We start from the raw sequence: 25,438 nt of genomic DNA, 5'->3' as shown, positions 1-25,438 counted from the left end.
TGTCTTTAAATTTTTAACTACTGATTTTTCTACTTCTTTTCCATGCTTGCAAATTTGCGCATATTTTCTGTTTCAAAATTTTACTTTCTTATATATTTACTATTCGTACAGAATATGTACATTATTTCGTATGACTAATTTTCATGAAAAACTATGAAAAACCTATGAATTTTCCACACGTATTTCTCTAAGTTTTTAAGCTACTAGTAGTTGTGGGTTATATTTGTAATCGACATAATCGGAAACTTACCACTAATAATTAATTTGAAGTTAACTAAACCCAAATCTCCACATATTCAATAAAATAAAATACAATGAGGGTTTTATCGTAATTCGTGTACAGTCAGGAAATACGGTCGTGGTGGTCGAAGAAACATCTTATGAGTTCCTTCCAAGTCGAGTCTTACAAACACGAAAAAATTTTTTATAAACTTGGTACATTTATAAAATTTCGGTACTCACAAAAATCTCTCATCAATCAAATACTTATTCTTAATTTAGCATCAGCGAAGAAGACAACTGCGGAATCTTATTCGTAATTTGCACTTCTGTATTCTACAACTTTACAATAAACGTCCATCTCTATCAATTTTACCAAAATTAATGATGATCAGATTTGCCATGTACATGCAAAAATCCGAGTGAAATGTATATTCTGCAAAAATTATGATCTAGTTCATACCAACAATCCGAATTATCCCTCTTTATTATCAAACTTTGACATCGTTTTGAGCAACTTTATACAGTTTGGGTACGCAATTTAACAAAGGTTTATTATTTGGTAATAAAATTTTGTATGTTAATTGTTAATTATAAATATCCAATCAATAATTACCTTGATAACTAACTTTACAAAGTTTTGCAAACATCCGAGAGCGAATTGGACCATATTTCAATGTCATCTCCATCAAAAAAGTATGATCTACATCATACCAGAAATCCGAATTATCCATCCTAATTATCAAAACTTTGACGCCGCTTTGAGAAAATTTATACAGTTTGGGTACGCAATGTAACACAGATTTATTATTTGGTAAATAAAATTTTGAATCAAATATACAATCAACAATTAATTCGTAGCCAACTTTACAAAGTTTGCAAACATCTGAGTGTGAATTGGACCATATTTCAATGTCATCTCCGTCAGACTAAATATTAATTATGTAATAATATGTGCCATACAACAAACCCATGCAAACTGTGTCACACATATGCCGATTTGTGTGTGTGTGTGTGTAACCGTGAAAAAATGTGTCTCACAAACGAGACAGAAATAACACACGGTTTACACAAAGAATGGAAAAAATACATTTATTCATACCCTCATACAATGGACAGCAGATGCATCTACAGTGTCATACCAATACTGTGATTTAAAAGCACTGATTACCATATTTCAACAGGGAAATCCACCACTTTTATTCTATCGGGTAGGGGTGCTCATGTCAAAATAAATGTTGAGGCAATTCACACAGGTAACATTGTAAAATCCCTAAACTTATTTAGTATATTTACAATATTTTACAAAATTATAGAAATATTTCTGAGCAAAATTAGTTTACAAATTTTGTAAACTTGTTCAGATCAAGGGCGTCTCTTTATTTTATTTGTAAAATTATTTTATTTTATTTACAAAGTTACCAATGGCACCAATTGCCTAAATTATTTTGCTAAATTATTTGTAAATATTTATAAAGTAAGTAGCTCATAAATTATGTGTAAAGTTTTATAAAAATATACTTTTACATAATTAAGAGATGCCATTAATAAGTTTATTGCCCAATTTTCCTCCGCAATTTTCACACGGCAGTTCAATATCTTGATACATTTGTTCCCTACAAATTTACCGAATTTTCCACTTTTGACGTGAATCACTCACATGATCTGATTTCATATCGATTTGATTGTCACCGAGGAAAAGTCGGCTTTTTATTTAATTGTGCAATGTCGTGGTCCCACTGCTCACTGCACTGATAAGATACTTAAACTTCAATCAGTTACATCGAGTCCAATTTAATCTGAGTATCGATACTGATTTTTTAAGATTGAATTCCATTGTGACCAAAATCACAGTCCATCCCATTACACATTTTGCCGACAACATGACACCAATATTGGCACAAGTCTGATTAATTATTCAAATTAATTGAGTTTAAAATTAAAGAATTTAAATTAATTAAACTTATTTAATTGGGAATTTATTTAAAAATATATTTCACAAATTATATCTCACCCGTGATTCGTGAAGTTTTCAATAATCATCAAATCCATACATCGCATGAAATAAAATTTGAAAGGATAATTACAAAATTGTATAAACTTACTAAATAATTATGGATTTTAAAGAGAAAGAATTGCGAAAAAATCCCCGAGAAAATGCGAATCCTTTGTCGACCTTGTTTTTTTGGTGGATTAATCCACTCTTTAGAAAAGGAGCAAAAAATGATTTGGCCATGGACGATTTATACAGCGCTTTAAAAGAAGACGAATCTGAACGATTGGGCGATCAATTGGAAATGTAAGGAAACAAAATATTTCGGAAATTTATAATTTGTAAGACTTGGATGTTGTTCAGAGTAATCTTAGAAAAGTCTAAATATAATCGTTATGAAGATATTTTCCTTCTGACCAGGCGAGTTTTTACTGGGGTTTTAATTGGATTATATATTCAAAAGACATTTTGTTAAAAAATAATCTCATAAAATTCATTGATGAAATTTTTAAAAAATTCAGTTTAATAATTGAAAATGATTGGAAGAACTTTAAGATTTTTTAATTAATTTATATTAATTAATGAATTAATTAATTTTAAAGTTAATTAAATCTTAAACTTCTTATTAGCCTAATATATACCAATCATAAAAAATAAAAGTAGAAATTGTAAGATGAATACAAAATAAAAAAAACGTATTCCAAAATATTTAGGAAATATATACTAGTAAAAGTTGGACGCTGTTTTGAATAATATTAGAAAAGCTTTTCAAAACATAATAGTTAAGAAGGTTTTTCCGACGAAATTTGTTACTTTATTTATTGCCTTTAATGTCGGCTGGACTATAAAATTGAAAATATATTGTATTAATAAATAGTATTTAGAACAATTGAAAATAAGGCGGTACAAAAAGAATTTTTAAGATTTTAGTTGGACAATGGAAAATAATGGCGAATAAGGAATTTAGACTTTTTAATTAGGGGAGATCCATAAATTATGTCACGCAAAAAAGCCCTTTTTTAGGACCCCCCATCCCTGTTGTCACGCCGTTGTCACGCTCGTCGTGACCCCTCCCCCCCTCTTGTCACGTCACGCCTGAAAATCTGAATTTTTCCAATAGCTAGAACAAGATACATATGTTGCGATACATTTTTTAATTGAACATTTTTTGAATCATGCAGTTGTCTTCAATTGGTACACATTTTTGAAACTATGATAAATAGGGTTCTTACGGACGAATTTTTTAAATTCTGCAAATCTTTGGAGATTTAGTAATGTTTTTTAATTGCTGAATTTTTTTTAATTGTGACGATTTTTTGAAATTATGCAAACTTCATGGCACCATGATTTGTTTTATTTTTTTATTGTCAAACAATTGGATGTTCTGCAAATTGTTTGAAGGTTTGAACAAAATTTAGAAACTTGATTGAAAATCTCAAAATCTAAAACTTGGTTGAAACTTTGGATGCTTTGGATCAAAGATTTGATATTCGGTTAGACATATAGATATTTCTAAATATTTGCGAGACTGTAGTTTTGTCATAGTATACAGTGTTTCGCTTTTGCCGGCTAAAATCGTTTTTTGTTGGCCAGTGGTCAAAAGTGGTCGAAAGTGGCCAAAATGGTAGAAAATGGTCAAAAGTGGTCAAAAGTATTCTATTGGCTAATGGTCTGCGCGGCGGGTTTAAACAGACTCTCGGCCGGTATTATTTATTCTTTGCACAAAAAATAACCATAGTTCTTACAAAGTAATTAAAATAGTCTGTAATAATTACTAATCTAATAAATTCAACTTGGACAAATACAGTAAGTAATGTATACATTTGCTTGATACTTGAATATTTTAATGGCTCATTGGTCAAGTCGTAACTATTCCTGTGTCAATTATTAATGATGCAATTTGTAATTTATTGCTTATTTGTAGAGATAAAAACCAATTTTAAAATTTTAGATCCAATCAAACAGCGATAAGGAGCCTACAACTTGTTCTGCTAGATCCTGATGAAATCCTGAATGTCCTTAGTAAAATCATTAACTTATCATTATTCCTTGTCGCAGAATGCCCCATTTTTGCATTTTGACCGCTTTTGGCCACTTTTGACCATTTGCCACCTTTTTTGGTAAGTGGTCAAAAGCCACTTTTGGCCGCTTTTGACCGGCGGTCTGGCCAATCCGGTTATTGCCAAGCGAAACACTGATAGTATACGAATTAAAATTTGAGTTAAAGTTTGTATTAAGATAGGCCTGGAAAACGTGATGTCACGGATCGGCCGAACCCCCCCTCCCCATATGTCACACTTTGTCACGGATTCTTGGAACCCCTCCCCCCATCTTCAGCGTGACATAATTTATGGACCACCCCTTAATGGAAATTAATTAATGAATGAGCTAAGCGAGTTCTAATAATCTTAAAGTTTTTTTCGCCATTATTTTCTAATATAAAATGTACACCGGATTTAAAATTATGCAGAAATTATGCAAAAATTTATAGGCTGTGGGTGGATATGTATATGTAAAAAGTACATCCACAGATTTATCGAGATTTAATCATTTTTACGAAACGAATAATATTTACTACATGCAGAATTAGGAAGTGATGCATGCAGTCGGATCTTAATGTTCAAATTTTATATTATGGCAAAATTGAAGTAATTAAATTTTTTAAATTTTTTTTTGCAGAGCATGGAAAAAACAATTAGAGAAGAAAAAATCGGGGAAAAAGCCAAAACTTTTCAGAGCATTAATTTCATGTTTCTGGAAATTGTACGCCTTTCTAGTTTTTGGTTTAATGTTGGACGAGTGGGTGGTCAGGTAAGTATGTAAATCGTTACTCACACCAACTTTGAAAACTTGATAAAAAAATCAAAAAATTTTCAAAATTAAAAACTTAGTTTCCTAAAATTTATAAGGGCACGCCATGTTATGCTTTAAAGAAAGCTTTTTATACTGCCTAGAATATTTTGAAAATTCGTAAAAATTTAGGCAATTTGCAAAGTTGTAAAGTTTTCGCGTTAATGGTAATTTTAAATTTGAATACATTTCAGAATCGCGCAACCCTTATTTCTCAAAGCTTTAATCAATAGCTTTTCGGATGGTTCGGAACAATGGGAAAAATACAGTTATGCAGCCGGTGTTTGTGTAACCACGCTTTTACACACGCTACTCCTCCATCCAACCATGTTTGCGAGTATGGGAAATTACAACAATTATTTTTATAGCGATGCAAATTACAAAATGAGCTAAAATAACGTATCATTTTACAATTTAGATCAGCACGTGGGAATGAAGTGTCGTGTGGCAGCATGCTCCATGATTTATCGAAAGGTACGAGAGGAAATATTTAATAGCGGACATATTTTATGAAAAATTGTGGAAATATGTATGCAATTTAGTAAGAAATATTTACGAAAAGCTCTAATATTTTTCTGATTAATGGATTTAAAAAAATTAAATAATTCGCTAAGAATATACGTAATCAAGAATTTGGTTAGGTTAGAAGATTTTCAAGGCGAAAATCATGTTAAAAAGTCGTCACAGTATTTCCATGTTTGCGAGGAATGATTATATTCCATAAAATTGTATAAGGCTACAAACTTGTTGTTATTTTCATAATTCCTAAAAACAAGTGTTTACAATTTTTTCAGGTTTTGAAATTAAGTAAACGAGCCCAAGGAAAAACTACGATTGGTCAAATGGTAACATTTCTAAATAATAAAAGTTTTTTCGGAAATTTTCATTTTTCAAATTCTAAATTTTTAGGTCAACCTTCTCTCCAATGATGTCATCCGATTCGATACAAATCTCATGTTTATCCCGTACCTGTTAATTGGTCCCGTTCAAATCGCAATTTTTGGCTACTTTTTATACCAAGAAGTCGAATTTGCAGCATTCGCTGGGATTGGATTCGTCATTTTGTTGATCCCAATTGAATGTAAGTAAATCGATTTTCTTTACAGTAGCAAATTTAGTAAAACACATTCATTTGTAATTTTATAAAATCTGTAAATTTTGCAAAATAATTTTACAACCTTTTACAAACTTTTACAGAATAAAGGGCATTATTAATATAAGTAATTCCAGTAACAATTTCTTCTCGTAATCTTTAATGTATTGTAAAATTTACGAATTTATGTGCCGGGTTGTAAATATTCCACGGATTTAGTTTACACGGTTTTTCGTAATATCTTAAAAATTTAAAAAAAAATCCGCTTACAAAAATCTCCCAATTATAAAACTTTGCAAGATTACAAAGAGATCGTATTTTACAATGTGCGGCAAAAATTGTATGGTTTGTAGCTCATGACGTTGGAAAAATTGGATGGTAAATACTAAAGCATAAATTAAACGCCTCTCGACATATTTTTGAAGTGGCGGCTTCAGTCAAAATTTGTTTAGATGCCTGTGCCATTATCCATTTTTTTAGCGTATATCGTTTTAAATTTGACCACAGAGTTACAAACACCTGCGTTAATATTTCCAATTAGTTAATGTACGAAGCTTTATTTATTCAAAATTTGTCAATTTATACAGGAAAAGCAGGTCTAATATAAACTTTGAAATGTTCTAAATAAAGTTATAAAATATTCATGTATAATTTTGCAAACCATCGTCTCTTAAAATGTTGTAAAAATTTTTGGAGGAAAATCAGCTAGGCAAGTTTTTTGTAAATTTATACAGATTTATGCACCTTATTATCTTGTAAACTTATTTTACAAAATTTACCGATTTTATAACTTTACCAAGCCACATAGATAGGTAAATTGTGTCGTTGAGGAGGCAATGCAGACAGTCCTTGGAAAACTTAGATTATAAATTTAGATTCGAAAAAATCTTTTCTAAATTTTAGAAAACATTTTTTTGAATTTGATAATTAATCTAATTGGGATACTTGTTTTAAAATTTAAGATTTTCGTGAAAATAAATACAAAAATTTTAACGGCATCCCTAAAATTTATGGAAAAATGTATGAAAATTTTCTAGTAAATTAAAGTCAATAAAATCTGGGTAAATTTTGTAATAAAATAATTATTGAGGTAATTTATGCAGGCCTTGGTAACCTTGTAAAACTCGTAAATTCTGAAAACCTACAAACTTTTACTACTTGAATTGAAAATTTTCTATTTGCCCATGAACAAAATTATTTTACAGACGCGATCGGACGAATGTTTACCGGATATCGGTTCCACATCGCGCGCAGAACGGATGAGCGTGGCAGGATCATGAGTGAAATCATTATTGCGATGAGAGTTATCAAAATGTAAGCAAAAAACTTTCAACAGATAAATAAGTAGAGAATTTACGATAAATTAAGATATAAAATTTTAGTAAAAACATGATTAAATTGATTGATTGCTTGATAATGAAAGCATGACCGAAAAATCTGAAAGCCATTTATTATAAACCCAACTGTGCAAAATAATCGTAACTGATGTTCAAGTCTGACAAATATGTAACGATATAATTTTTGGAAACTTCCAATTTTACACAATTTACATAGTCAAACACGTTCAAGTGAATTGCATACGGAGTTGTAAAAAACATCTTAATTTGTAACCCATACTTTTAAACAAATTCGTTAATTTCGTAAAAACAAATTTTTGTAAAGTACAAATATCACACAGTTTACAAAAATTTATGCTAACAATGCAAGTCTTTTACGTGTACAACTCAGATCTGGTCGAGACCAATTTTATTTTCTTCACCACAAAAAATAAGCATGCCCGTATTTTTTCATTTTTCATAATGCGCTAATTTGAGCGCGGGGCGCGAATTTTAAAACATTTTTCAGCCAAAACCTCGGTTTTTTAAAATTCTGTAACTTTTCCAATTTTAGCGCGAATCCAAAAATTCGAAAACATTTGTCTTCAGAATGACTTACTTGACTTATGAAAAATCTACATGCATAATGTTTTGAAAATTTAAAAATTTGAAAGAGTTTATAATTTTAATGAATTTCAAAAGCTGGCAAAAAATTTTGAAAATCAAATTTCGAGACAATGGGATTTTTCATAAGTCAGGTAAGTCATTCTGAAGAGACATGTTTTCGAATTTTTGGATTCGGGCTAAAATTCCAAAAGTTACAGAATTTTTAAAAACCGAGGTTTTGGCTGAAAAATGTTTTAAAATTCGCGCCCCGCGCTCAAATTAGCGCATTATGAAAAATGAAAAAATACGGGTATGCTTATTTTTTGTGGTAAACAAAATAAAATTGGTCCCAACCAGATCTGAGTTGTACACGTAAAAGACTTGCATTGTAAGCTAAAATAATGTTTCACATTTCAGGTACGCGTGGGAAAAACCGTTTGCCGCAATGATTAACCGGGTCAGAAAGTAAGTAAACATTTTATAATAATTGATTATACTAATTAATTTAATTAATTGAATAATAATTAATTAAATAGTTAATTAATTAATTAATTACTGATAACTGATGTAAATACAAACAATTTACAGATCCGAAGTGCAAGTGTTAAGAAAAGCGTCTCTCCTTCGAGCAACTTATCTCTCTTTGTACATCTCATCGGCCAGAATGGTGACTTATTTTGTCTTCCTTGCCCACATTCTGGATGGAAATCCGCTCCGAGCAGGTTAATTTTTGCAATATATCTGTAATTCGCAATTTTGCATAAAGGCAGTTTACGCAGTAATTACAACATTGTAAATCAGTAGGTTTTGTAAACTTATAAACTTTTACAAAATTTTACAAATATTTCGAAGGAAAATTAGTTTACCAATTTTTGAAAACTTATTCAGGTCAAGGGCGTATTTTTATTTTTTAAAAGTTTGTAAAAATATTTTACAAGAAGTATGATAATGAATTATTAATTAATTAATTAATTAATTAATTAATGATTACGTGAATTGCCTCATTCTAATTTAAGAATTTGCATAATTAAGCTAATAATTGATATTTAATTTGTTTAGACGTCGTATTTTTCTGTCTCACAATTTTCAACACGATTCGACAAGTTATGATCAGCTATTTTCCGACAGCGTTGGCCGCCATATCCGAATTGTTCGTGTCGATTGACAGGATTGAGGTGAAATTTTCAATTTAAAGAAATTCACGTCGAACTTTGTAATTGTATAAATCGTTTAAAAGTTACCAAATTATTACAATTTTGTGAACAAAATATAAGAAGTACAAGGTTTCACGTAATCATCTTCAAATTATAGAAACTTTGTAATTTAACAAAATTTATTAAGTTTACAAAGTTTACTACTTTAGTGTGAATTTCGTATTCTATTTTTCTTTACTTTTAAATAAAATTCCCAGGGATTTTTACTATTGGAAGAACAAAAGTCTAATGAAAACGAACACATCAAAATTGTTCTTCCCGAAAAAACCGGTGAGATTAATGAGGCTTCCATCAAAATGGAAAATGTAGATGCAAGGTAAATAAATATTGAGGCAACCTTTGGTAACTTTGTAAAATACGTAAACTCACAAACTTTTACACAATTTTACAAATATTTCTGAGGAAAAGTAGCTTACAAATTTGTGTAAGTTTACTGAGATCTTTTTTTTTTTGTAAAAATGTGTAAAATTTCTTTACAAAATTTACCGATTTTACAAAGTTACCAAGCACTGCTTGATTAGAAGAATTCTTGTGTAAACTTCGTAACATATCGAAGCCTAAGTAAATCGGATTTTTTAATTAGTTGGACTGGTGAAAAATTGAACTTGAGTCAAATTAATTTCAATTTCAAGGGAGACAAATTAGTCATGGTTGTTGGACAAGTGGGTTGTGGAAAGGTAATCATTCAAGCTATTTTTCGTAAAATTTACAAAACTTATTTTACAAACTGGTCAAATTTAAAATACATCTTTTACATAACTCTCAAAGTATCTGTAAACATTTGCATAATTGGATACATGTTACAAAAAACCTGTTTTAGGTTTGTAAAGTTTACAAAAATATATTAATTAAACGAAAACTTAAAATATCAGAGAAACTCATGTGAAAATTTTCAAAATCTAATTTCAATTCGAAACAGTTTTTACAAAATTCACAAAATTTTTGAAACATCTGATTCTCCTATTTCGAACTATCTGCAAAATATTTCCGAAGCTGAATTACATTTTGGAAAAACAGTTTTAGGCTTGTAAAGCTTACTACAAGCTTACAAAATTTTACAGAAATTTAAATGAACCCTTCCAAAAATTAGAGAAACTCATCATGTAAAGTTTTTACAGTAAAAATTTTCAAAATAGATTTTATTTCTAAAATAATTTTCTAAAATTTTACAAAATTTTACAAAATTTTTTCTAAAATTAATAATCCTACAAATTATTACACACATAATTTCAGACTACATTGCTGCACACGTTACTTGCTGAGCTTCCCATTACGGCGGGAAATTGCAATATTTACGGCCGAACGGCATATTCATCTCAAGAATCTTGGATTTTCGGGGGAAACGTGAAACAAAACATTTTATTCGGACAATCCTTCGAGGAGCAGAGATACAACGAGGTCGTCCGCGTCTGCGCGTTGGAAGACGACTTTAAACAATTACCTCACGGTGATCAGTATGTAAATATGATTATAAATCGGTAACAAACTCGTCACCGCTTCTCTAATAATGGAACCCTTTTCAAGCTACATCGGGATTTTCTAGAGAGTTTTATCAAAAAATCAAGCGAAAAGTTAGGAAGCACGTGGCACTTATCTTTCTGTTGAATAGCCCCTTTAAAAAATATTTGGGGTCAAAGTTCATATGTCCACCCTGGTTTTCTACCCGTGGAGGAAAAAGCGAGAGCAAATTTGTTCAAGGATTGAACTTTGCCACCAATATTTTGATTCATAGGGGTTGTTCATGATAACTTTCAGCTTGATTTTTTGATATAACTCGCTAGACTGGTGAAGATTGAAAAAAGGTTCTATTCTAATTCACTACATGGCTACCACGTAGGTAAATATTTGTAACGGAATGGTAACAATAATTTCTTGGAGATTCAAAGCTGTTAGTGACAGCTAGTGGTCTCAACGGTTCTCGGTTCTCATAGAACCGAACCGGAACCGATGGCTCGGTTCGGTTCCGGTTTATACGGAGAACCGAACCGAACCGAAACTTTTATTACCGGTTCGGTTCCGGTTCCAAGTCTTTGAGAACCGAACCGAACCGGCCGGTTCGGGTTGAACCGAACTTCATACATAAATACATTAGCGAAGTTAATCATATTTTCGAAAAAGTTTTACGAATTTCCCGAAATACACATAGTTTCCAAAATGAAATTTTGACGTGGCCGCACTGCCAAAGTTCCCAAAATGAAACTTTGACATGGCCACACCCCCAAAGTTCCCGAAATGAAACTTTGACTTGGTCACACCCCCAATGTTTCCAAAACCAAATTTTGACTTGATGACACGCCCAAAGTTCCCAAAATGAAACTTTTATTTGGTCACACCCCCAATGTTTCCAAAACGAAATTTTGACCTGGTTACATCCCCAATGTTTCCAAAACCAAATTTTGACTTGATGACACCTCCAAAGTTTCCAAAATGAAATTTTCACCCCCAAAGTTTCCTAAACGAAATTTTTACCCCCAAAAGTTTCTAAAATGAAATCTTTACTTGGTCACACCCCAAAGTTTCCAAAATGAAATTTTGACTTGGTTACACCCCCAATGTTTCCAAAATGAAATTTTTACTTGGTCACACCCCCAATGTTTCCAAAATGAAATTTTTACTTGGTCACACCCCCAATGTTTCCAAAATGAAATTTTGACTTGGTTGCACCCCAAACTTGGAATTGTTTTCTAACTTCAATAATATATATATACATAAGTGGTTTTGCTGTTGACATGTATTAGAATTTGCTTGTTTAAATACAGATAAGTTATTGGCTTATATGTGAAATTTCATCAGAAACACGTCAATTAGCATTGTTTGTTGTTTATTGCATATTAATAACACTACCGGTTTGACCCGAACCGCCGGTTCGGTCACGGTTTGGTCCGGTTCCGGTTCGGTTCCAACTAAAAAAAGTTCGGTTCTGTTTCGGTTCTTCAATTCTGGTTCTCGGTTCTAAACCGGTTCTTCCAAGAACCGAACCGAACCGCACCGTTGAGACCACTAGTGACAGCCTGTCACCACGTTTTAATGAACTTATCCACAAAGATAGACAAATGCCAAATTTTTCCGCCATTTAAGTAAAAAAAAAAATGAAAAACTTTATGCTGGAAGGAAATTTTTAGATAAATTTACTAATAATACAAAATGACCAAGAGTTATCAAAATGTAATTTAGCACAATTTATCAAAAATTGTTGCCACATTTTTATAAATTTTTAACGAAAAGGTGTGAAATTTTGGAGAATTTATTGTTACTATTAGTAATAGCTCCGTGTTAAAGTTTTGCCATATCCGTCCGTAGCAAATTTCTATGGACCAGAATAATTTTAATACCAAACGGTAGCAAATTTAATACCAAGAAATCTATACCTGGCTAACTATACCAGATTTCTAACAGTGTAATAATTCACTCCAGGACAATTGTCGGCGAGAGAGGGGTAGCTTTATCCGGAGGCCAAAAAGCCCGAGTCGGTCTTGCCCGGGCGATCTACCAAAAAGCGGACATCTACCTGCTAGATGATCCTTTGTCCGCGGTGGATTCAAAAGTTAGCCGACACATTTTCGAAAAATGTGTCCGAGATCATTTAACCGGACACTTGAGGATTCTTTGCACTCACCAATTGCAATATTTACCGCTGTCCGATCACGTCATCGTGTTGGAGGATGTAAGCACATTTTTTCATGAAAATTCGACCAACTCACGTCAATCTCGACACAAATATATTTGAAAATCGTTTTCGACAACTTTTTCATGAAATTTTGCCACCGGATTTTTAGCCAATTTAGCAACAAAATATTTTCAAAAATAAAATCACTCCAATAAATTACGAATTTTTCCAAAATCGTGACATGTGTCAGACAAAGTGATGATAGATTTATGCATAACTCGTCTTTCATTCTTCGTAAACTGTACATCATCCCAAATTTGATAAGAACAAGAAAATATACGAAATAGATAAATTTAGCGAAAGGACGACGCTTGTGGGCGTTTTTATGCAAAAATTGCAATTAAATAATTCTTCTGCAGATACTATCAGTGGCCTTCGGTAAAGTTTCATTGTTCCGCAGAAATTCGCAGTTACATTATTTTTGGCGACAATTATACTGGAAATTCATATCAAACGATTTTAATCTCAATTTCCTTCAAGTATTTTTTGACGCATGAAATGAACGAAGGGAAAATAGAGGCAAACTTCAGATCACGATTTATTTATTTCACAGGGAAAAGTTCTTGCACAAGGAACTTATCAAGAGTTATCGGACCGAGGAGTAGACTTCGTCAGTTTGATGACCAGTGATAGCGTGGATGACGCCGTGAGCAAGAGTGGAGTCGCCAGTCCGGAAGAGGTTCGAGTTTTTGGAAAATTATTCATAAAACTAAATTATTTAAAGGGTCATAAAGTTACGACTATAACTAGAATTATTCCAACATTTCATAAATATTTGAGCTCTTTTTTTCATGTAAATATATATGCAATTCTCAACATTATTTTTTATTTGAAAGGATTTCGTTCATTTACCTTATTTTGAGGAGCTCATCCCATCTGTGATTTCACTTAGCATTCAAATTTGCTTGGAGACATCATAAATTTCTGGTGTTTAAGTCATACAAAACCAGTGTTTCGGGAGGAAGTAACCACGTGCATGAAATAACGGGGAGAAAGTAGTTTTTGCAGGTATTTCTACCTTTAAGAAATACAAGAAACTACGCCCTGCCGCTATAAATACTTCATACGGCGCTTAGATAGATTGCGCATATTTCTTGCACGTTCTTGCAATTTCTTGCACCTTGAATTTCTTCCATTTCTTACATTGCAGTGCAAGAAATGTAGCAAACAATTTATTGAATGGAAATATAGTACAATAAATATATTATTAGTGCAAGAAATGTAGAAACGAAATATTGTAGAAGAGTGTAATCTGAGGAACTCCTTAAACCAGTCACGTGACTGAACTATGATTTGATTACTAATTTAAATAGATTTATACTGAATATTTTTAATTCTAATAAGAAAAATCTGATTCTGCAGGTTCCAAAAGAGGCACAAAAAGACAAAGGAAAGCCGGAAGCTCAAGTGGAGAAAATGGCGGGAGGCTCCGTAACATGGAAGACATATTTCGACTACTTTCGTTCCGGAGAAGCCACGTTATTCTTGTACTTTGTAATCTTCGCGTTTGCCTCGTCACAAGTCGCTTTTACTGCGGCGGATTACTTTCTCTCCATGTGGTAATTTTTATTTGATTAAAAAAACACAAGATTTCCCGCAAAAATCTTGAACCTTATGAACTTACAAATTTATGTCGATTCTATAGATTTACAGATTTTTAGTCTCACTCTACCCCTACTTAATGTCTTCAAATAAGAATTGTAATTTATTGTTGAGGAAGTTTGCTGCGAAAAATTTGTAAATGAATTAGCAGTTTTTTGATAGGTTTGTCGCACAAAAAATTAACGTTACATTGAAACATCAAAAGTTGTATTTACCTCAAAACTCATGAATATCTGGTATTTTACATATTTGCATTTAAAGACATTTAATAGGGGTAGAGTGAGATTAAGAATCTATATCACCTCTTCATCATACGTAGCCTTAAAATCGCACTCGATGTATTTTAAGTTATAGTTTTTTTAGTCCATGGTGCTTTGACTTTTCAGAACTTGATATCCATTTTTGGCAGATTTATCAAATTCTAAAAGTTGAAAATAATTAAGAAAATACAAGAATTGGTAAGGGTTTCACGTCGAAAATATTTTTATTCAGAATAGATCAGGCAAATATACACGTTCAGGTGGTTCCATTTCTTAACGGGATAAAAATTTAAATTCGTAACATCATTTCCAGCGCTTACAAAAATTCGCTCCATGTACAAATTCCCTCAATTTTTTTCTTTAATTCACAGGACTAAAGCGGAAGAAGAACGAGAATTTCGGGCCCGACAGAGAGCCACGACTACAGTTTTGCCCACTAATTTCAGTCAATTTTCGAACATTTCGCCAAATTTAATTCGACCCAATGCCCACGACTGGATCCCCTCGGATGACGACGGGTATTTGGGGGAGGACGTGTACCTCTACTCGTACACGGGCATCGTCATGGGAATCTTCTTCCTCACCAAGGCCAGAGCACTTTCCTTCTTCCTCTTCTGTATGCGAGTCAGTGTTCGAGTGCATGACAAAATGTTCAAAAGCATGGTTCGAGCCCCGATCAAGTTTTATGATGATAATCCCTCGGGAAGAATTATGAACAGGTTTGGAAATTTTATTTTTTGAAATTTGTGGGTGTAAAATGGGAGAAATTATTTGGTTTAAAAACTAAAATATGTATGTAATATGTACCCAAGGAAAAAGATAAGGCTTGCATACCTAGCAAAAAATGACAAATTTAGGCGAGGCAGTTCACACACTTGGAAACATAGTAAAATCTGTAAATTTCGTTAATTTCCAAACTTTTATTTCTGAGGAAAATTGGCTCACAAATTTTTGTAAATTCACTCAGATCCTTTATTTTGTAAAAGTTTGCACAAGTATTTTACAAAATTTACAAAGTTGCAAATGGCTAATTTTTACCGAGAGGAAATCCACACAGGCCTTGGTAAATAACCTTGTAAATTCTATAAACTTACAAACTTTATAAAATCTTACAAATTTTTCTAAGGAAAATTAACTTTGCAAATTTTTGTAAGTTTACTCAGAACTTTTTTAGTATGAACAAGTTTGTAAAATTATTTTACAAAATTTACTATTTTACGTTACCAATTACTGCCTGAATTTCCTTTTTTGCTAACGATAATGACACACTCGTAATGAATACCCCCATTGATTTCTCAGACTGGAAGGGAAGATTGAGGCTTTTCTTTCTTTCTTTCCTGCTGAGAAAACAGAACAGCGAGAAGTTTTCTTGACGCGTGACAAGGAAAACGTCTCCCCGAAATCCATGGCTTTCTTTCTCTCTGTCGGATCGGGAAAAGAAATGTGACATGTAATTCAGAGTAATTGTACATCGTTCTTATTTTGACGGAGTATGTAGCTGGACGCGAACGTTTATGATCAATAACAACAACTCCAGCTTATGTACAAACAAATCCGACTTGTGGGAGGGAAGACACGGAATTTTGTTGTTAACAGTGAAGTTGTATACATGTCGTAAACTCTTAGAAAACAACTGGTATTAAATCATTACTGACCGGAGTACATATGTATGACTCTACCGGCACGTTAATAACGAGAATTATCGTTTAGTAATGTGGTGGTAATGAAAAATTTACCATTGAGAAAGAAACTACTACCAATCTGGTAAGAAGTTAGCACCAAATCAATACCAGTACGGAGTAGATACGTGACTCTACCAGATTTTTAACAGTGTCCATACGTAATATTTACCAGACATGTAAACTAATTTCACACACTGTTAGAAATCTAGCATAGTCAGGGAGGAATTGATTTCTCGGTGCTAAAGTTGTTACCGCTTGGCATTAAAATTATACCGATGCGCAAAAAATTTGTAAAGCTAATACCGAGTTATTACCACACGTTAGTCAATACCAAGTTGGTAGAGTCATATATGAATAGTGACTGCCGCTTTGTATTAGTTTAATACTGGATTGCCGTGCCAAAAATACCAATTTATGGCCAAATTTGGTGCAAAATTTATTTTCATAACCTGAGCATTGCACAAATATGGACACAGTAGAACCAAGACGGAATCTGTTTATTACTCGCTATTATTATATGAATAACCGAAAATTAATAATCGGCGTTTATGTTTGACATAATTTTGACATTGAAATTTGAAATTTTGACTAATCATTTGAAATTCTGATAAATGATTTCAAATTCAATGTGTGAATTACATTTGTCCCAAAAAAGAGAGCGCACAAACTGATTATTAAAATTGTTCTCATTGCAATTTGAAATTAAAAGTAAGCTGGAATAACTGTTTGCAGAACGAAATTGCTTCAAATTTTCATAGCAACTATATTTTTTTGCATGGACTCTATTTTTGTGTTGGGATAATTTTAGTTTTTTTTCTGTTTTACAAACTTTCAGAAACTTTTATCAGTCAAAGTCATATTTATTATTACTGTTTACATACTTAATCGGTTAGGAATCCAAATTTCTGCACATTATCCTAACTTAGGATAATGTGCAGAAATTTGATTTGGCATCAGTATGGCTAGAGGTTTGTTACCCGCCAGCTTGTTTAGTTACTAATGGGGTTACATTTTATTGCCAATATTTTCCTACCAAGTTACAAAATTAGTTATCAAATTGGTAACGCAAATTTTATCATAATTCAAATTCTGATCATTTAAATATTTTGGCAGATTTACCAAAGACTTGGGCTCCATGGATGAACTTCTTCCGTACGCGATGTTTGACGCGATTACAATTTTCCTCCTCATGTTGACCATGGTGGCGTTGATTATTAGCTCGAATTACTACATGGCCATCCCCACCTTCGCCCTGCTAATTATTCTCTTCGTCATCAGACAATACTACATAAAAACGGCTCGTGCCGTCAAACGGATTGAAGCTTTAAGTAACTAAATTATATGATTTTGGTAACATGTTAAAAAAATAATATTTTTAATGAATGAGATTTATGCCAAATTTGCAAGGTGTGCCAATTACCTATTAACCTATTTTCAAACTTTGTTCAGATGTAACTTGTGGATTTTTAAGTTTTTGATAAAATTTCCTAAACATAATTAGTAATTTTTTGTACTTTGGAATTTGGAATCGTTCAGACTATTCATATTAGTGGGGTAAATCGGCTAACAAATTTTTTGTAAATTCATAGCAAGGAAATTCATTCACGCAGCCATTGGTAACTTTGTAAAATCTGTAAATTTTTTAAATTAATTTTACAAAATATATGTGTAAAAAGACTGGATCTGAGAAAGCTTACAAAAATTTGTGAGCTAATTTTCCTTAGAAATATTTGCAAAATGTTTATGAGTTTATGGATTTTACAAAGTTACAAACAACTTCGTGAATTGCTGTGTTGAAAAGCACCACCTAACTCAATCAATTTCATAACAACGGAAATTTACTTGAATTTTTGTAAACTCAGTTTTCAAAATATTTTAGCAGAAAGTCAGGTTGGAAACCTACATTGGTCACTCAATAAAATATAATTTTCTACAAGTTTACAAAGTTACAAAAATACACTTGAAAACCGTTACTCTAATTTTTGGTCAATATATAATCACAAATTTCCTTTCGTAGCTCGAAGTCCAATTTTTACCCACGTCGTGGCATCAAGTTCTGGATCTACCACGATACGATCTGCCAATGCGGAATCAATCCTAGTAAAACAGTTTGACGGACATCAAGTAATTTGAAAATCTATATTTTGAAATTTTTATAACTTTGGAATTTACTTATTTAATCGAGGCAATTCACGCAAACCTTGGTAACTTTTGTAAAATCCGTAGACTTAAAAATTTTTACAAATATTTTCAAGGAAAATTAACTTACAAACTTGTATAAAGTTACTTAATTTTTCCTATGCAAAATATGACCTGATTTAATTGATTATAGCATAATTAAACTTAAATAATTCAATGTTGGCGTACGACACCAAAATTGGCAACTTTTTGCAAAGTTTTCAAAGAACTTCGTGAACTGCCTCATTAAATCTTGACTAAAATATTATTTCACCTGCAGGATATTCATTCCTCGTCGTGGTATATTTTTATTTCCGCTAATCGGTAAGTCTCTCAGTTAATGATTATTTTTCCAAATTTGAAAAATGTTATTTTAATTTTTGATTGAAGCTGGTTTGGAGTCTGGCTTGAAATGATCTCGGTCGCATATTTGACCATTGTCACGTTAAGTTTCCTTATTTTGGCGTCTCTAACAGGTACGTAGAAAAAGAACGATTTATAGTTTTTAAAAATAAGGAAATTACAAATAAACTACAAAATAATTAATTTTTACAAAATTAAATCTGACACTAGGATTTTGGAGTCACCTAATTTTTAAACTTATCTAACTAACATTTTCTCCGTTTTTTTTCTTTGGTCTTGAAGTTAAACAAAATTGTAAAATCAGATTTATTTAAATCAGATTTATTTTTAAATCAGATTTATTTAAATCAGATTTATTTTTAAATCAGATATTTGTAAAATCTTTTCTTTTCCATAAAGTGTTTATCCCTTAAAAAATTTATGAAAATTAATGTGCGCATTGGATTACAAAACATAATTTAATTTTTTTTAATTTACAATTATCTATATTGAAGCAATTCAAAAATTGGTTGGGTTATACCTTGTAAAATTGGTTTGTAAAATAAGCAATTTTACAAACTTTAATAAAAACACGCCTTTGATTTGACCACATTTATAAAAATTTGTAAGATAATTTTCCTTTTGAAAATATGTGCAAAATTTTGTAAAAGTTTGCAAGTCTGCGGAATTTATGGATTTTACAATGTTACAAAGGCCCACGAGAATTGCCTCACTAATTAAATTTTTATTTCCTAATTTTTAAAATGATATTAAAATTCACATCTAAATTGAATAAATTACATTATTTTTTTAGACTACAAAAGCAGTGATGTCGGTTTAGCGATCTCTTCCGCGTTAAATTTGACGGGTGTTTTCCAATGGGGCATGAGACAGGTAAACGACCGAAAGTTCACCTTATCTTTGACCTTGACTTATCTTTGTCTACCTTTAATAGTCGGCAGAAACGGAAAATCTCATGACTTCTGTGGAACGTGCACTTGAGTATGCCAAATTGGATCCTGAAGCTCCACTAGAGTCAAAACCAGGTAATTATTTCTAGTTGTCAAATCGGTATAACGATTTTACTACCGAATGGTAACAATAATTTTTACCACGCAATTCAGATTTGTTACTATTCGTTCAAATTGATTTCATTGTTTTTTTAATCGTAAAATTTTTTATTTATTTTTTACTTTGCAGATAAGAAACCACCAAAAGACTGGCCAAAAAATGGAGAGATACAATTCCGCAATTATTACTTGGCATACGAAGAAAAAGGTGTCATCAAAGGGATCACGTTCGATATTAAGGCGTGCGAAAAAATTGGCATCGTAGGCCGTAAGTCTAATCCAAATTTGTTGTAATTAATTGGTATAAATACTTGTCAGTAACTCGAAAAACGGATATGAAAACAAATAGATTTGGCAGTCCAACTTGGTGCCAATTCTTGTACTCAAAATCCAAAATTTATTTCAAGCAAAATTTATTTCAAGCAAAATTTATTTCCTGCAAAAAAATTCGCGTGCATAACAATCTGGTTACAATATTGCATGGTAAATTTGTTGGATGCGTGACTTAAACTCCATTTTTAAAATAATACAATGCGAAACAAATGTTGAACAAGTATAGGTGTATCTGCAAATTTTGGAAGTTCGCAAATAAATAGAAGATAAATTTTATTAAAGATAAATATAATGTAATGATTAGTAAATACAGATTAGATTCTCTTAATTTAAATTTGATGCACAAAATTAAAAAGAAAAAGGCAACAATAATTTCCATGAAATTCGAGACAGTCATTTACATTTTAATAAGTCAATTTCTAAGATGAATAAGTCAAATTGCAGTTTTTTATAAATTTTGATTTACATTGGGTGACAAAATCTGTACCAGTGTGGTAATAGTGTTAGTGGCTACACGCATGGTGACGATATTTGTAACCAACTTATTTTGAGTTGCAACTATTACAATAACATTAAGGCAATTCACGCAGTCATTTGTAACTTTGTAAAATCCGCATGTTTTGCAAAACAATTTTATAAATTTGTGCAAAATAAAAAGACGCCCTTGATCTGACAATGCGATGGTGTGAAGTGTAACCCTCCGATTTGGTTGAAATTTCGAAATTATGTGGTCCATGTCAATACAACCAACGTTTCTTCAGGCAGTTTGTGCGATGGTCAGAAATTGGCAAAATATTTGAGGTCAAAGTCGAAAAACGGGCGATTTTTAGCAGGCGGAGGAAGCTAACTCAACTTCCATTCCCTTCCCGTGCTACAAATTGCACATTTTTCAACTTTAACCTCAAATATTTTGCCAAATTCTGACTATCGCACAAGCTCACTGAAGAAACGTTGGTTGTATTGACTTGGACAACCTAATTTCGAAATTTCAGCCAAATCGGAGGGTTACACTTCACACCATCGCATTGTGAGTAAGTTTATAAAATTTGTGGGCTAATTTTCCTCAGAAATAGTTGTAAAAGTTTGGAAGTTTACAGATTTTTCGGATTTTATAATGTTACCCAACCCTGGTTGAATTATTGAATTTTATTTACATATTTTTTAAGAGTGTATTTGCACATGTTTTAGGCACCGGAGCGGGGAAGAGTTCCATAATTAATGGCCTGTTCCGAATGACGGAGCCCAGAGGCGACATGTTTATTGATGGCGTTCGAGTTAATGACATCGGTCTTCACGACTTGAGACAGGCTGTCTCCATAATTCCGCAAGATCCCGTCCTGTTCTCGGGATCAATGCGGTCCAATTTGGATCCGTTTGATCAATATCCGGACCAAGATTTATGGGAATCTCTGGAAGAGGTAGATACATAATTTTTGAAATAAATACAAATTTGGTACCAATTCTTGTCTTCGGGTAATATTTATTTAAAAAAAACTCAAATTTGTCAAGTAGCAAATTTGAATTTTCATACAAGATCAATTCACGCAGGTCTTGGTAACTTTGTAAAATCCTTTAATTCCGTAAACGTAAAACTTTTACGAAATTTTACAAATATTTCTGGGGAAAATTAGCTCAAAAATTTTTGTAAACTTGCTCAGATCCAGGGCGTCTTTTTATGTTGGAAACGTTCGTAGAATTATTTTACAAAATTCACGGATTTCACAAAGACATGCATGAATTAGGTCATTACTACAAATTTGCAGGGCGAAATACATATTTTCGAAATTTTGAATCAGCTATTTTGTAAATAAGTTACTTATTTCGTTTCAGGTCGAACTAAAAAATGATATTCCCGCCTTGGATTTTAAAGTTTCGGACGGTGGGAGCAACTTCAGCGTGGGCCAGAGGCAGCTCGTTTGCCTGGCTAGGGCCATTTTAAGAAAGAACAAAATAATTGTGATGGACGAGGTAATTATTTTTCCTAATGTAATTAATTATTGCCATGCAATTAACTTATAATTAATAATAATTGTAAATGTTTGTAGGCAACTGCGAATGTGGATCCACGGTATAACTTTATTTAAAATTTTTTTTGTACTTCTACACAAATAATTTGGTAACATTTCATTATCGATTAAATTAATAGCGTGGTTCGTATTAGTTTGACGCCAATCATGATTAAATTGATTTAACCGAAATATTTATGCTTATCAAAATGTTTCCAATTTAGCACTGATAACTTCATCCAGCAAACAATCCGAACAAAATTTGCAGACTGTACTATAATAACTATTGCTCACAGGTAAATTTGTACGCTCAACTCAATTTTTTATTTGGCATACTCACGTCAACTCTTTTCGCATCACAACTCATTTTGCAAAAAAATATTTGCGAAATAATCATCCCAAATATTTAAGCAAATCTGCCAAAATTTTTGCGAAATATGGCAAATTTCTCGACGCTTTACCACCTACATTTCTATATAAATCAGCAATGTCGGAAAAAATTTCGAAAATTTGCAAGCTATGCGAAGGTTTTTGACGTGAGTAATTTTTTATAGTTTTTTAAACCATAATTATTTCCCTACAGATTGAACTCTGTCATGGACTGTGACCGTATTTTAGTTTTGGACAACGGATACCTCATGGTAATAAAAAAATGAGTTGAATCGAATTTTCAAAATATTTTAGAAATTTCATAAAATTCTAGGAATATAACCATCCCCACATCTTGTTAAATGATCCTCACGGAATTTTAAGTTCAATGGTAAACCATACTGGAGCTGCAAGTGCAGCGGTTTTAAAACAAGTTGCCGCCGAAGTAAGTTTTAAAAAATTTCCGAAACAAGGCTAATCTCTGAAATAAGTTGGTAACAAAGAAATCGTCACATATTCACTACCTCGTTGTTAACTAAATATTTGTGACAGAGTGGTAAAAATAATTTTCATAAAGCTCATATAATATCAGCTTTAAATATGAGTCATATTTAATAATTATTATTCTCCGTTAGAAATCAGGCAGGTATTGATTTCTCGGTATTAAAGTTGCTACCGTTTGGTATTATAATTATACCCGTGCCAAAAATTTAGTATCAATATGGTAAAACTTTGATACCGAGGTATGACTACACCGTATTACTTACTTATCAATACCACTTTGGTAATTTGGTACAGTCATATGCACTCTTAGGCAACTCGTTTTGAATCATTACGAATCATTACCGGACGGAGTACATTACCGGACGGACTCTACCGGCATTGGTAATTAACCACCTAGATCGTTACGGCGTAGTAATGTGGTGGTAATGAAATCTTTACCATTTAGAATCAAACTATTGCCAATCCGGTAAGGAATTATTACAAAATCAATACGATACAACAATACTAGTACGAACATATGTGACTCTACCGGATGCTTTACAGTGTATGAATACCGCTTGGTATTATTTTAATACTAGATTTCCAAGGGCGTAGTAAAAATTGATCTTAGCAAATTTACTTTTACCGTACGGTAGCAAATCGTTACCAATTTGGTAGAGATTGTCCAAATTTCTTGAAAATATTGTTACCAGCTTATTTTAAAGACGGTCTTTTTCTAGGGGTTTCAAATTTGTCAAGAAATGTATTTAAATTTTGTATCAATTTTCCAGACTTACTCCGGAAGACGGGGTTCATTCCGACAAGAAAATTTACCAGCGATACGTCATTCCATCTCTTTAGCAAGTGGTCAAAGGCTCTTAAACGCAGTAAATGAAGCAGAAGTTACAAAATAAATAAATTACTCACTGTATCCTAATAAATTTATGAAAATTATAAAATGCCAATTTATAATTTTCTTGACTCTGGATTCTTCAAAATAAAAAAACTCTGAATAAAAAAGCACAAAATCAATGTGGGTATTCACTCAAAAACCTTCCTTCGCAATCGCAACTTTTCACAAGTGTTTGAGAAATCGGTGTTGTGTACGACGTAATAAAAATCAAAATACATCAGCTTAAAATACGAGAATAAATAATAATTCACTCGACGATGAATTTGTGAAAAATAGTTCACTACAAAAAATAAGCCTTTTTGTGTGGAATATTTCGTAAAAAATAAAGGATTCTACTCTCCATCCATGCAGGATTGAACTTTTATAGAAATTGAAGAAACTACGCTACGCCCAGTCTCAAGTTCCCCGTTAGTATTATTTGAGGGAATCTGAGACCGACAGTGGCGTAGCTTCTGAGTATTCTCAATTTCTATAAAAGTTCAATCCTGGATGGATGGAGAGTAATTAGTTTCTTTGCAAACCTGGCAAAGTTGCCAAGATATTTTGTCAGGATTTCAATACTGGGATTTCTAAGAGTGTTTGTATCGCTGTCGATGATGTCACGATGCAGTCATCAATGGTCACGACGACGGTGATGATCTTTGACATAATTAGTAAATGCTTATTTCGAATAATAAGTCATTAATTGCGTAAAATTAAGACATTATATAAAATTAAGGTTTACGCTTAACTCAAATGAAACGACCAAACAATTAGTTAGCAAAAAATGCAATTTAATTTACTTATTAGGAATAGGATTAGATTATATCCTATTTATTAACATTTTAAGTTTTAGCCTTGGCCATTTCTGAGTCGTCGAAATTCGCGAAAAATCCACGGAAATCCTACACATGTAAAATATGATGAGTGTCTCATATAATCAGTCAGTTTGCAAATGCAGGATTATCATAAGAGCAGAAATTATGAGAAATAATTTCCAAAGTATTAATACCAGGTCGTGATATTTATTGCAACGTGCATACATACGTACATAAATCTAGACTATTAAAAATCTACACTCTTAGATATAGGGTTATGATTATTACCAAAATGTAAACGTATATGAGTCTACCGCAGTGGTTATGCATTTGTCACCAAGTGGTTATAAATTTATTAGCTCTGATGACAATTTAATACGAAGTCTGTGAAGCTTTATAATTAGCCGGTAACGATTGTAACCACTCGATGACAAATTTATAACCA

At 32.1% G+C, this 25,438-nt stretch overlaps 1 protein-coding gene across 1 annotated transcript; it reads left to right on the top strand.

Annotated features, from left to right (window-relative positions):
* The first annotated feature begins 1,999 nt into the window (after positions 1 to 1,999).
* LOC110856162 (multidrug resistance-associated protein 4) lies at positions 2,000 to 24,249 on the top strand. The gene is made up of 31 exons (XM_022104616.2): positions 2,000 to 2,518; positions 4,892 to 5,023; positions 5,257 to 5,399; positions 5,481 to 5,536; positions 5,857 to 5,907; positions 5,972 to 6,143; positions 7,361 to 7,469; positions 8,495 to 8,542; positions 8,666 to 8,799; positions 9,137 to 9,252; positions 9,489 to 9,607; positions 9,875 to 9,968; positions 10,525 to 10,745; positions 12,706 to 12,955; positions 13,512 to 13,637; positions 14,321 to 14,517; positions 15,192 to 15,539; positions 17,616 to 17,830; positions 18,520 to 18,626; positions 18,961 to 19,004; positions 19,071 to 19,156; positions 19,837 to 19,916; positions 19,978 to 20,068; positions 20,223 to 20,360; positions 21,614 to 21,843; positions 22,256 to 22,393; positions 22,471 to 22,493; positions 22,656 to 22,727; positions 23,015 to 23,072; positions 23,135 to 23,245; positions 24,075 to 24,249. Exons 1-31 carry the CDS (start codon positions 2,334 to 2,336, stop codon positions 24,195 to 24,197), a joined length of 4,017 nt encoding a protein of 1,338 aa, XP_021960308.2. The 5' UTR covers positions 2,000 to 2,333; the 3' UTR covers positions 24,198 to 24,249.
* The last annotated feature ends 1,189 nt before the right edge of the window (positions 24,250 to 25,438 follow it).

The sequence above is a fragment of the Folsomia candida genome, unplaced genomic scaffold (assembly GCF_002217175.1).
Source record: "Folsomia candida strain VU population unplaced genomic scaffold, ASM221717v1 Fcan01_Sc015, whole genome shotgun sequence".
NCBI lineage: Eukaryota > Metazoa > Arthropoda > Collembola > Entomobryomorpha > Isotomidae > Folsomia > Folsomia candida.
This window is presented reverse-complemented; position numbering and strand designations above follow the sequence as displayed.